General features: G+C 45.3%; 1 protein-coding gene across 1 annotated transcript; it reads right to left on the reverse strand.

Moving 5' to 3' along the window:
* Positions 1–4862: 4862 nt before the first annotated feature.
* On the reverse strand, positions 4863–10261 carry LOC117352501. The gene is made up of 2 exons (XM_033928957.1): positions 10099–10261; positions 4863–9084 (listed from the first exon to the last, which is right to left on the reverse strand). Exon 2 carries the CDS (start codon positions 9068–9070, stop codon positions 7769–7771), a length of 1302 nt encoding a protein of 433 aa, XP_033784848.1. The 5' UTR covers positions 9071–9084; positions 10099–10261; the 3' UTR covers positions 4863–7768.
* Between the last annotated feature and the right edge of the window lie 539 nt (positions 10262–10800).

Genomic DNA, 10800 nt, shown 5'->3' on the forward strand with positions numbered 1-10800 from the left:
AGTCTGTAACAGTTTGAGGTCTATCAGAAGAGATTTTTGGTTTGAAAGGGAAATGTTCTCATATCCACTTTCTATGTAATTACTATTTTGTTTCTTAGAGCAGAAACACAGTGTGTAACAGTTTGGAGCCGATCTGAAGAGATTTTAGGTTTGAAAGTGAAATGTACTGAGAACCACTTTCTATGTAATGCAATTTTGTTTCTTAGAGCAGAAACAGTTTGAGGTCTATCAGAAGAGATTTTTGGTTTGAAAGGGAAATGTTCTCATATCCACTTTCTATGTAATGCAATTTTGTTTCTTAGAGCAGAAACACAGTTTGTAACAGTTTGAGGTCTATCAGAAGAGATTTTAGTTTTGAAAGTGAAATGTTCTCAGAACCACTTTCTATGTAATTCAAACTTGTTTCTTAGAGCAGAAACAAAGTCAGTAAAAGTTAGGAGCCGATCTGAAGAGATTTTAGTTTTGAAAGTGAAATGTTCTCAGAACCACTTTCTATGTAATGCAATTTTGTTTCTTAGAGCAGAAACACAGTTTGTAACAGTTTGAGGTCTATCAGAAGAGATTTTAGTTTTGAAAGTGAAATGTTCTCAGAACCACTTTCTATGTAATGCAAACTTGTTTCTTAGAGCAGAAACACAGTTTGTAACAGTTTGAGGTCTATCAGAAGAGATTTATGGTTTAAAAGTGGAATGTTCTCAGAACCACTTTCTATGTAATGCAATCTTGTTTCTAAGAGCAGAAACAGTCTGTAAAATTTTGGAGCCGATCTGAAGAGATTTTAGGTTTGAAAGTGAAATGTTCTCATATCCACTTTCTATGTAATGCAATTTTGTTTCTTAGAGCTGAAACACAGTTTGTAACAGTTTGAGGTCTATCAGAAGAGATTTTTGGTTTAAAAGTGGAATGTTCTCAGAACCACTTTCTATGTAATGCAATCTCCTTTATTAGAGCAGAAACACAGTCAGTAAAAGTTAGGAGCCGATCTGAAGAGATTTTCGGTTTGAAAGTGAAATGTTCTGAGAACCACATTATATGTAATGCAATCTCCTTTATTAGAGCAGAAACACAGTCTGTTAAAGTTTGGAGCTGAACTGTAGAAATTTTAGGTTTGAAAGTTAAATGTTCTCAGAACCACTTTCTATGTAATGCAAACTCGTTTCTTAGAGCAGAAACAAAGTCAGTAAAAGTTAGGAGCCGATCTGAAGAGATTTTCGGTTTGAAAGTGAAATGTTCTCAGAACCACTTTCTATGTAATGCAATTTTGTTTCTTAGAGCAGAAACACAGTTTGTAACAGTTTGAGGTCTATCAGAAGAGATTTTTGGTTTAAAAGTGGAATGTTCTCAGAACCACTTTCTATGTAATGCAATCTCCTTTATTAGAGCAGAACACAGTCTGTTAAAGTTTGGAGCTGATCTGAAGAGATTTTAGGTTTGAAAGTTAAATGTTCTCAGAACCACTTTCTATGTAATGCAAACTCGTTTCTTAGAGCAGAAACACAGTCAGTAAAAGTTAGGAGCCGATCTGAAGAGATTTTCGGTTTGAAAGTGAAATGTTCTGAGAACCACATTATATGTAATGCAATCTCCTTTATTAGAGCAGAAACACAGTCTGTTAAAGTTTGGAGCTGATCTGAAGAGATTTTAGGTTAAATGTTCTCAGAACCACTTTCTATGTAATGCAATTTTGTTTCTTAGAGCAGAAACACAGTTTGTAACAGTTTGAGGTCTATCAGAAGAGATTTTTGGTTTGAAAGTGAAATGTTCTCATATCCACTTTCTATGTAATGCAATTTTGTTTCTTAGAGCAGAAACACAGTTTGTAACAGTTTGAGGTCTATCAGAAGAGATTTTTTGTTTGAAAGGGAAATGTTCTCATATCCACTTTCTATGTAATGCAATTTTGTTTCTTAGAGCAGAAACACAGTGTGTAACAGTTTGGAGCCGATCTGAAGAGATTTTAGGTTTGAAAGTGAAATGTACTGAGAACCACTTACTATGTAATGCAATTTTGTTTCTTAGAGCAGAAACACAGTCTGTAACAGTTTGAGGTCTATCAGAAGAGATTTTTGGTTTGAAAGGGAAATGTTCTCATATCCACTTTCTATGTAATGCAATTTTGTTTCTTAGAGCAGAAGCACAGTCTGTAACAGTTTGAGGTCTATCAGAAGAGATTTTTGGTTTGAAAGGGAAATGTTCTCATATCCACTTTCTATGTAATGCAATTTTGTTTCTTAGAGCAGAAACACAGTGTGTAACAGTTTGGAGCCGATCTGAAGAGATTTTAGGTTTGAAAGTGAAATGTACTGAGAACCACTTTCTATGTAATGCAATTTTGTTTCTTAGAGCAGAAACAAAGTCAGTAAAAGTTAGGAGCCGATCTGAAGAGATTTTCGGTTTGAAAGTGAAATGTTCTGAGAACCACATTATATGTAATGCAATCTCCTTTATTAGAGCAGAAACACAGTCTGTTAAAGTTTGGAGCTGAACTGAAGAAATTTTAGGTTTGAAAGTTAAATGTTCTCAGAACCACTTTCTATGTAATGCAAACTCGTTTCTTAAAGTCAGTAAAAGTTAGGAGCCGATCTGAAGAGATTTTCGGTTTGAAAGTGAAATGTTCTCAGAACCACTTTCTATGTAATGCAATTTTGTTTCTTAGAGCAGAAACACAGTTTGTAACAGTTTGAGTTCTATCAGAAGAGATTTTTGGTTTAAAAGTGGAATGTTCTCAGAACCACTTTCTATGTAATGCAATCTCCTTTATTAGAGCAGAAACACAGTCTGTTAAAGTTTGGAGCTGATCTGAAGAGATTTTAGGTTTGAAAGTTAAATGTTCTCAGAACCACTTTCTATGTAATGCAAACTCGTTTCTTAGAGCAGAAACAAAGTCAGTAAAAGTTAGGAGCCGATCTGAAGAGATTTTCGGTTTGAAAGTGAAATGTTCTCAGAACCACTTTCTATGTAATGCAATTTTGTTTCTTAGAGCAGAAACACAGTTTGTAACAGTTTGAGGTCTAACAGAAGAGATTTGTGGTTTAAAAGTGGAATGTTCTCAGAACCACTTTCTATGTAATGCAGACTTGTTTCTTAGAGCTGAAACAAAGTCAGTAAAAGTTAGGAGCCGATCTGAAGAGATTTTCGGTTTGAAAGTGAAATGTTCTGAGAACCACATTATATGTAATGCAATCTCCTTTATTAGAGCAGAAACACAGTCTGTTAAAGTTTGGATCTGATCTGAAGAGATTTATAGTTTTGAAAGTGAAATGTTCTCAGAACCACTTTCTATGTAATGCAAACTTGTTTCTTAGAGCAGAAACACAGTCTGTTAAAGTTTGGATCTGATCTGAAGAGATTTATAGTTTTGAAAGTGAAATGTTCTCAGAACCACTTTCTATGTAATGCAAACTTGTCAAATCGTGCACTCAGCACTGTTGCGCTTACCTTTCATGGTCTATCGTGGTACAATGATGACACTCAGGCTTTTGTCAACTCAAGTGGAATTTATTTGGCCGCAGCCATACAGCACTATTACATAAACTGTTATCAAACTTATCAACGTAACATTATAGTCAAGCATGAACGGTGATGAACTGTACACTGTAACCGCACTTCAGAACATGGCATAACACACAATGTACATCACCAGGCAACATATCAGTAACTGCTGGTCAGGCGCACAGCATCTGGCTCTCTATTCCGCACAATGGGGGGCGCCGTCACAAGCTTCCTCAGCTCGCCGGACCCTTCCCGTTCAAGGAGGTGTCCCCTCATCAGCGGTACCTTGTTGCGAAGATCATGGCATGGCCCCCTGCCGTCCAAGCAAGGCGACGTGCCCCATGTCTTAACCACTGTAAAGATGTCAGCCTTCTCCCCATAAGCTGTGCTTACCTGCCCTGCCTGCTGACTGGCTGCGACTGTAGTGAAGGGTGGGCGGGCGGGAAGTCGCGTCTGTCTCCCTGTGTCTCCGTTTGAAAAGGGGCGACTTCCTTTCCGCTTCCCCTTCTTCTCCTAAACCCCCCCCCCCCCCCCCCCGGCTTTCCCTCGCTGATTGGTTCCCTCTCCTCCTCCCTCCCCCCCCCCCCCCCATTTCCCCCCTCCCTTTTCCGCTCCGGCTTCGGCCGATTTGGCCTCGCTCCTCCCTATACGGGATCGGAGCTTGTTCTCAAATCGTGCACTCAGCACTGTTGCGCTTACCTTTCATGGTCTATCGTGGTACAATGATGACACTCAGGCTTTTGTCAACTCAAGTGGAATTTATTTGGCCGCAGCCATACAGCACTATTACATAAACTGTTATCAAACTTATCAACGTAACATTATAGTCAAGCATGAACGGTGATGAACTGTACACTGTAACCGCACTTCAGAACATGGCATAACACACAATGTACATCACCAGGCAACATATCAGTAACTGCTGGTCAGGCGCACAGCATCTGGCTCTCTATTCCGCACAATGGGGGGCGCCGTCACAAGCTTCCCCAGCTCGCCGGACCCTTCCCGTTCAAGGAGGTGTCCCCTCATCAGCGGTACCTTGTTGCGAAGATCATGGCCTGGCCCCCTGCCGTCCAAGCAAGGCGACGTGCCCCATGTCTTAACCACTGTAAAGATGTCAGCCTTCTCCCCATAAGCTGTGCTTACCTGCCACTACCCGTGATAGCGAAACCTCGCTTATCGCGGGTTCCCCCCAAGTGTCATGGCTGCGGCCCCGCACGCATTAACATAGCGTCTATGCCATCCTGTATTGCACAGGTAAATATATCCAGTCCGATGTCAGAGAGGTGAACTCCGTCTGGCCGGTACAGGCCTGGACAGCTGTCTTCGAGCAAGTCATGTGTTAATGTTAAAACACGGACAGTGGGCATAAATTTTGTCATCCACTTATTTAATTTCTTGCGCGTTCTCTCCACGGCTGTGTGAGATCTTGCGCCTTTCCATACTAAACGGGGTATAATATGGGACCACAGTAAGATCGTGTGGGGAAGCATTCCGGCTAAGGATAAACAGTCGCTCTGTATTTTTTTGACTAATTGTATACTGTGCGTACCTGTGATGTCGTTGCCGCCCAAATGCAATATGATAGCATGTGGACGGCATCGGGAACGTAGAGCCCCTAGGATCGATGGCATAAGCTGGTCCCATAACATTCCCCTGGTGCCCATCCATGTGACCACTACTTCGGTCATCGGGAAACCCAGATTCTCACCCCCTGGTCTCACCAGGGATCTTCTCTGGGCCCAATGCACAAAGGAGTGGCCGCATATCCAAACGTACTTCTGAATACCTGTAACGCACAGATGGAAGAGATTAGTAGCTGATAGGTTTAGTTGTCCGAGAATGGCCGTATGTACTTCCGAAATGCGTTTGACTTCCATCTCCCAAGGGTTTTAATTTGATTGTCGGATAAGCCATTCTCGGCGGCAGTAGAAGCCGCTCCAATGCGGAATGAATGGGAGCGAAATTGTTTGTCCTTCATGCCTAACTTGGTGAAGGATAGGAGTAAAATTCTAGAGAATTGAAAACGTGTAAGAGGTGAACCGTTTGAATGCAGTAGGAGAAGACCGGGTTTCACCGGCCTCTTGGCCATGTAACACAATAGATTGTGTAGAGGGCAAACTAGGGGTGTGGAAGAGGAGGCTAGCGATAGCCAGGCCCCTCTGGCGAACTGGTCGGTTTTAGATTGAGGTATCCGTATGTCTAAGGTGGAGTCAGTGAAGTGGACATTGGATAGTAACATACCGCCGGCCGCTCCCGGTCGTTTGGAAGCCGGGACGAGTTCACTGACTCGTAGTGCGCCATGGAAAGCGAGTGTATAGGCACAGCGGAAGAGATTAACTTCGTATGCATCGTGGCAGATTGTCGGTAATATTTTAAGGAGCATGGCTAGGTTGTCGAGTGATATAGGAAGGCGGCGGTCCGGGAGGGATGCTTGCTCACGCTCCCAACCCTTCATCATGCGTCTCACCACGCAGGCCTTAGTCGGGTTTGGGGTGCCTGTCGCGTCGGTGAAGAAACTAATGCTGGATAGCGTGGCCGACACCCTAGTCCTCTTTGCACCAGCTAGTTTGGATTGACAGATGAAGTGTACAAGGGAGTGGACCGTGTAATCTGTCTCTGTCGCCGTGTAGGCTTCAAACAGCTGAATATATTTTCGCCGTGTGGATTTCGATAACGACTGAAGCATCAGGTTCCAAACGTCGGGGGTCCAAACCGCCATAATTCCGTGGGAATCGGAGTCGGATGAAGGTCTGCTGCTGGGGCCAGCGCCCGGAAGGTGAACATCTTAGAACGAGATAATGAATCAGCGATAACATTTTGGGCTCCGGGTATGTGCTGAGCTTTGATCGTAATGTTATACTGTAAGCATAAGAGAACTATGTGTCTCAATAGGTTGATAATGGGTAGGGATTTGGCGGTCAAACGGTTAATGGTTTCGACCACCGCTGCATTGTCTGACCTGAAGATAATGGATTTATGTGCCAATTGACCTCCCCATATGGTTAAGGCTACCATAATAGGGAAGAGCTCGAGGAAAGAAATGTTTTTGAGGATGTCTGAGTTAAGCCATTGAGTCGGCCACGGGGCTGAGGACCATGACCCTTGAAAGTAAATCCCTAGTCCCTCACTGCCCGCTGCGTCCGTGTATAACTGTAATGCGTCAGCTGTTTCGATAGATGATTGCCAAAAGGCGAGCCCATTAAATTGCGTGAGGAATGTGTCCCATACTTTGAGATCGTCCCTAATAGCTCCCGTGATTCTAATGTGATGGTGAGGTTTTGTCGCGCCTGATGTCGCTCTGGCTAGGCGCCTGGCAAATACTCTGCCTATGGGGATCACCCTAGTGGCGAACCCTAACAAACCCATGAGTTCCTGGAATTGGCGCAATGTGGCCTTCTTCCGAGCACTCATGTCGTGTATAGCCGCGCGTAGTTTTTCTATTTTTTCTGGAGGGAGGCGGGAGACCTGGTTGATCACGTCTAACTCTATTCCTAAGAATGTGAGTACATTCGCGGGGCCTACTGTTTTTTCATTTGCTAAAGGAATGCCAAAGTGGGTAGCGAGTCGATGGAAGGAAGCCAGCAAATGGTCGCAGTCTTGTCGACTCTGGGCAATAAATAAGAAATCATCTAAGTAATGAACAGCTAGCCCTTGAGCTGTTAACTGGCTGAACACCCAATTGATGAATGTGCTGAATTGCTCGAAATACGCACAGGACACTGAACAACCCATGGGCATACATTTATCAAAATAGAACTGACCCTGCCAACGAAAGCCCAATAGGGGGAATGAATCTGGGTGTACTGGCAGAAGCCTAAAAGCTGATTCGATATCTACTTTTGCTAACATGGTACAAGGGCCGGAGTGTTTGATGAATGCAATGGCTTGGTCTAGAGAGGTGTACTGGACGGAGCATAAAGCCGGGTCTATGAAATCGTTAACTGCCGCCCCCGCCGGGTAGGAGAGGTTATGGATGAGACGAAACTTGCCCGGCTCTTTTTTTGGTATGACGCCGATGGGTGAAATAATGAAGTTTGAGAACGGAGGGCGGTCGAAGGGGCCGGCTATCCGACCGAGTTGTGACTCTTTTGTGAGCTTATCTTGGACTATTTGAGGGTGTGCAAAACAGGAGGTAGAGTTGTTAGGGGGCTTATGAACTTGTGCGAGCGGCCCCGAGTAGGGTATAGCAAAACCCTTGGTGAAGCCTGTTTCTATGGCTCGTGCGTCCTCCCTCAGTGGGTATAACCGGAGCCACGGGAGCAGGGCGTTAGGCTTAATGGGGGAGGGGGCCAGCTCCATCCATGTAGGGATGGGCGGGTGGAGTAGAATTTTTGCGGTCTCTCCCTGCTTTGCAGTGTACGGCAGGGTGTGTGCCTCCACATTTGTTGCAGACATGTCTAAATTTACAATTGGGCCACGTGCAATGGCCGTTATTGTATTGCCGGCAGACCCGCTTCCCGGTGTAAGGTCCGGCTTGTCGATGAACGTATGTAGGCTGTGTTGGAGGTCTTTCAACTGGCCCAGGGGGCCAGCTGGGGAGTTTATCGGGAAATCTATCTGGCTGAAATGGGCGTAAGGCGGACATTTCGTCCATCCATAGATCAAAAACTCTATGTTTCCATGTTATGGACTTATTCTCGGCCATACTTTTACGGAATTTAATATCATAATTTAGCCACGCCCATCCCCCAAACTTTTTATGTGACCTAATGATTGTGTCCGAGTATCTGATTAAGTAGGGACTCATATCTGGCTCCCTTTCGACCACCACGCTCATAAATACGTGAAATGCTGATATCCAGTTCGCTAAGGATCTATAGATCTTTGGTTTTTTTTCCCGCTCTAACTGGATGTAAATCCTATCCGTTTCAACGAAATAGTCTTCATCTGGCTCTCTTTGTATTAGGGAGAACATGTCGATATAATCTCTCCTCCATATTTTCTCTTTGATAGCCCTAGGGACTGATGATGCAAGCGTGGTAACCCCACATGTAATATCACCAGGGGCCCCTGGGGAAGATGTGCCCGCCATTACTAATTGTGGGGTTGTGTTAGATCTCTCAAAGGTGGCTATTGCCTCCCGTATGACTTGAGCTAATGATAAATGGTCCCTTACTGACCCACTAGTGGAGGGGATAGCCTCCCCCGTAAAAGGGGGGCAACTTGTGTTGTGAGAGTTACCAGGGTCCTGAGAGCTGGTATTCTGTGGTGCTAAGTGTTCAACCGATGAAGTAGAAGGCACCGGTGCTCCGGCAGGAGTCGGGTGTATTGGCACTAATGTATCTTGCTGTGTGTTGTCAGGTGGTACTTGTCGTGGTTGGTCTGTTGGTGCTTGCAGTGGCTCACCTGGGACGGCCGCTGGCCCCGCTAATAGACGTTGGCGCACTGCATTAACTCCATGCAGGGCTATCTGCTGTTGGACTTCAGACATTAAGTCGGCGAGCTCCTGCTGAGGCTGTACCGCCGTAGAAGCCGTCGCAGCCGTCGCAGCGCGTGTGGTCCTCTTCCTTTGTGTGTTGGCCGCGGGCTTCTTCTGCGCTGGCAGCTTGGATCTTGGCTTACGCTGAGCTGGCATGGCTACAACAAATGCTAAGAGAATAATATTGTAAGTACAGGAATAAGTGCAGTGGAAACCCGATCTAGTACAAGGATGTTCTGTATAACTTTGTTGAGGAATGCTGGCAAGAAATAAAGCCTAGTTGCCTCGAAACTTAATAAAGAAATATATTGATATAGGATTTAAAGTCACTCTGAAACTTAATAAAGAAATATATTGTTATTAGATTTAAAGGTTGACCGTGTAATAATTAACCGCCCCATATTAGATATGAATGTGCTAGACTAATCCAGCCAAGCATAATAATAATAGATTACAAGGGTAATAAATCATGTCTCACTACAATTGATAATTATGCACATGGTGTGCTAGCCTTTTTTTTTTTTTTTTTTTTTATATAAGTGTTTTAACTGTTAGAAGGACTGCAGTATAACAGGGAAGAAAAAACCGGTTGCTAAGCTCACCTGACTGGTCTATTAGCTTTTAGGGAAGCCATGCTTGCGGTGGAGGGGGAGCGTCCCGGCCCACGTGGCCACCCTACCTCAGATCAGGGACGGCGCATGACCCGGCCGCCAGCATCCCTTAGACCCGCACGGCTTTCTGGCCTCTTAGCCATGAGGGCGAGGGTGCCCCAAAGCCCCTAGGGAGCTGCCATGGCCCACGGAGGTCGGTACATGGGGGGGGAGTAGTGTCCGGCGTGGCTCCTCACTCACTCTTCTCGGCCGCCCCCACGTGGCAACGCAGGTCGCTCTTCCAGGCCCCCCCACCTCCCGGAGTAAGGGGTAGAAATTCCGGTCGGCGGTTTATTATTAATTTATTTAGTTTATGTGTGCCCTTGCCGGCGGCAGTCCGGAAGCCCCGCAGGGGTCCACCGCAGCGACGACAAAGGCCGGCGGCGGGCCACGTGGCGCCGCACTCGCTCCCAGCGGGTGCCCCCTCCCTCCTCTCTCGGCGCGAGGGACAGAAAAAACACAGGCGGCGAAATTGGGGCTTTAGAGGGCCGCGGGTGCCGCGGTTTTTCATCCGCCTACTCCTTACACACTTACCAGAAGTGCAAAGAAAGGTGGATGGGCTGGCGTCGCAATGGGCCTGCTTCCGAGAGATGCGAAGTCGCTGTAGGTGGGCTGCCTAGAATGGTTCTTGTGGCCTGCAGGCGAAACTTTTCGGCGTGAGAGGAAGGTAGGCAAGTCGCGTCTGTCTCCCTGTGTCTCCGTTTGAAAAGGGGCGACTTCCTTTCCGCTTCCCCTTCTTCTCCTAAACCCCCCCCCACCCCCCCCGGCTTTCCCTCGCTGATTGGTTCCCTCTCCTCCTCCCTCCCCCCCCCCCCATTTCCCCCCTCCCTTTTCCGCTCCGGCTTCGGCCGATTTGGCCTCGCTCCTCCCTATACGGGATCGGAGCTTGTTCTTTCTTAGAGCAGAAACACAGTCTGTTAAAGTTTGGAGCTGATCTGAAGAGATTTTAGGTTTGAAAGTTAAATGTTCTCAGAACCACTTTCTATGTAATGCAATATTGTTTCTTAGAGCAGAACCAAACTCAGTAAAAGTTTGGAGCCGATCTGAAGAGATTTTCGGTTTGAAAGTGAAATGTTCTGATCACATTATATGTAATGCAATCTCCTTTATTAGAGCAGAAACAGTCTGTAAAATTTACGAGCCGATCTAAAGAGATTTTAGGTTTGAAAGTTACATGTTCCAGTACCACTTTCTATGTAATGCAATTTTGTTTCTTAGAGCAGAAACACAGTTTGT

Source organism: Geotrypetes seraphini, unplaced genomic scaffold (genome assembly GCF_902459505.1).
Source record: "Geotrypetes seraphini unplaced genomic scaffold, aGeoSer1.1, whole genome shotgun sequence".
In the NCBI taxonomy this organism is placed as follows: Eukaryota; Metazoa; Chordata; class Amphibia; order Gymnophiona; family Dermophiidae; genus Geotrypetes; species Geotrypetes seraphini.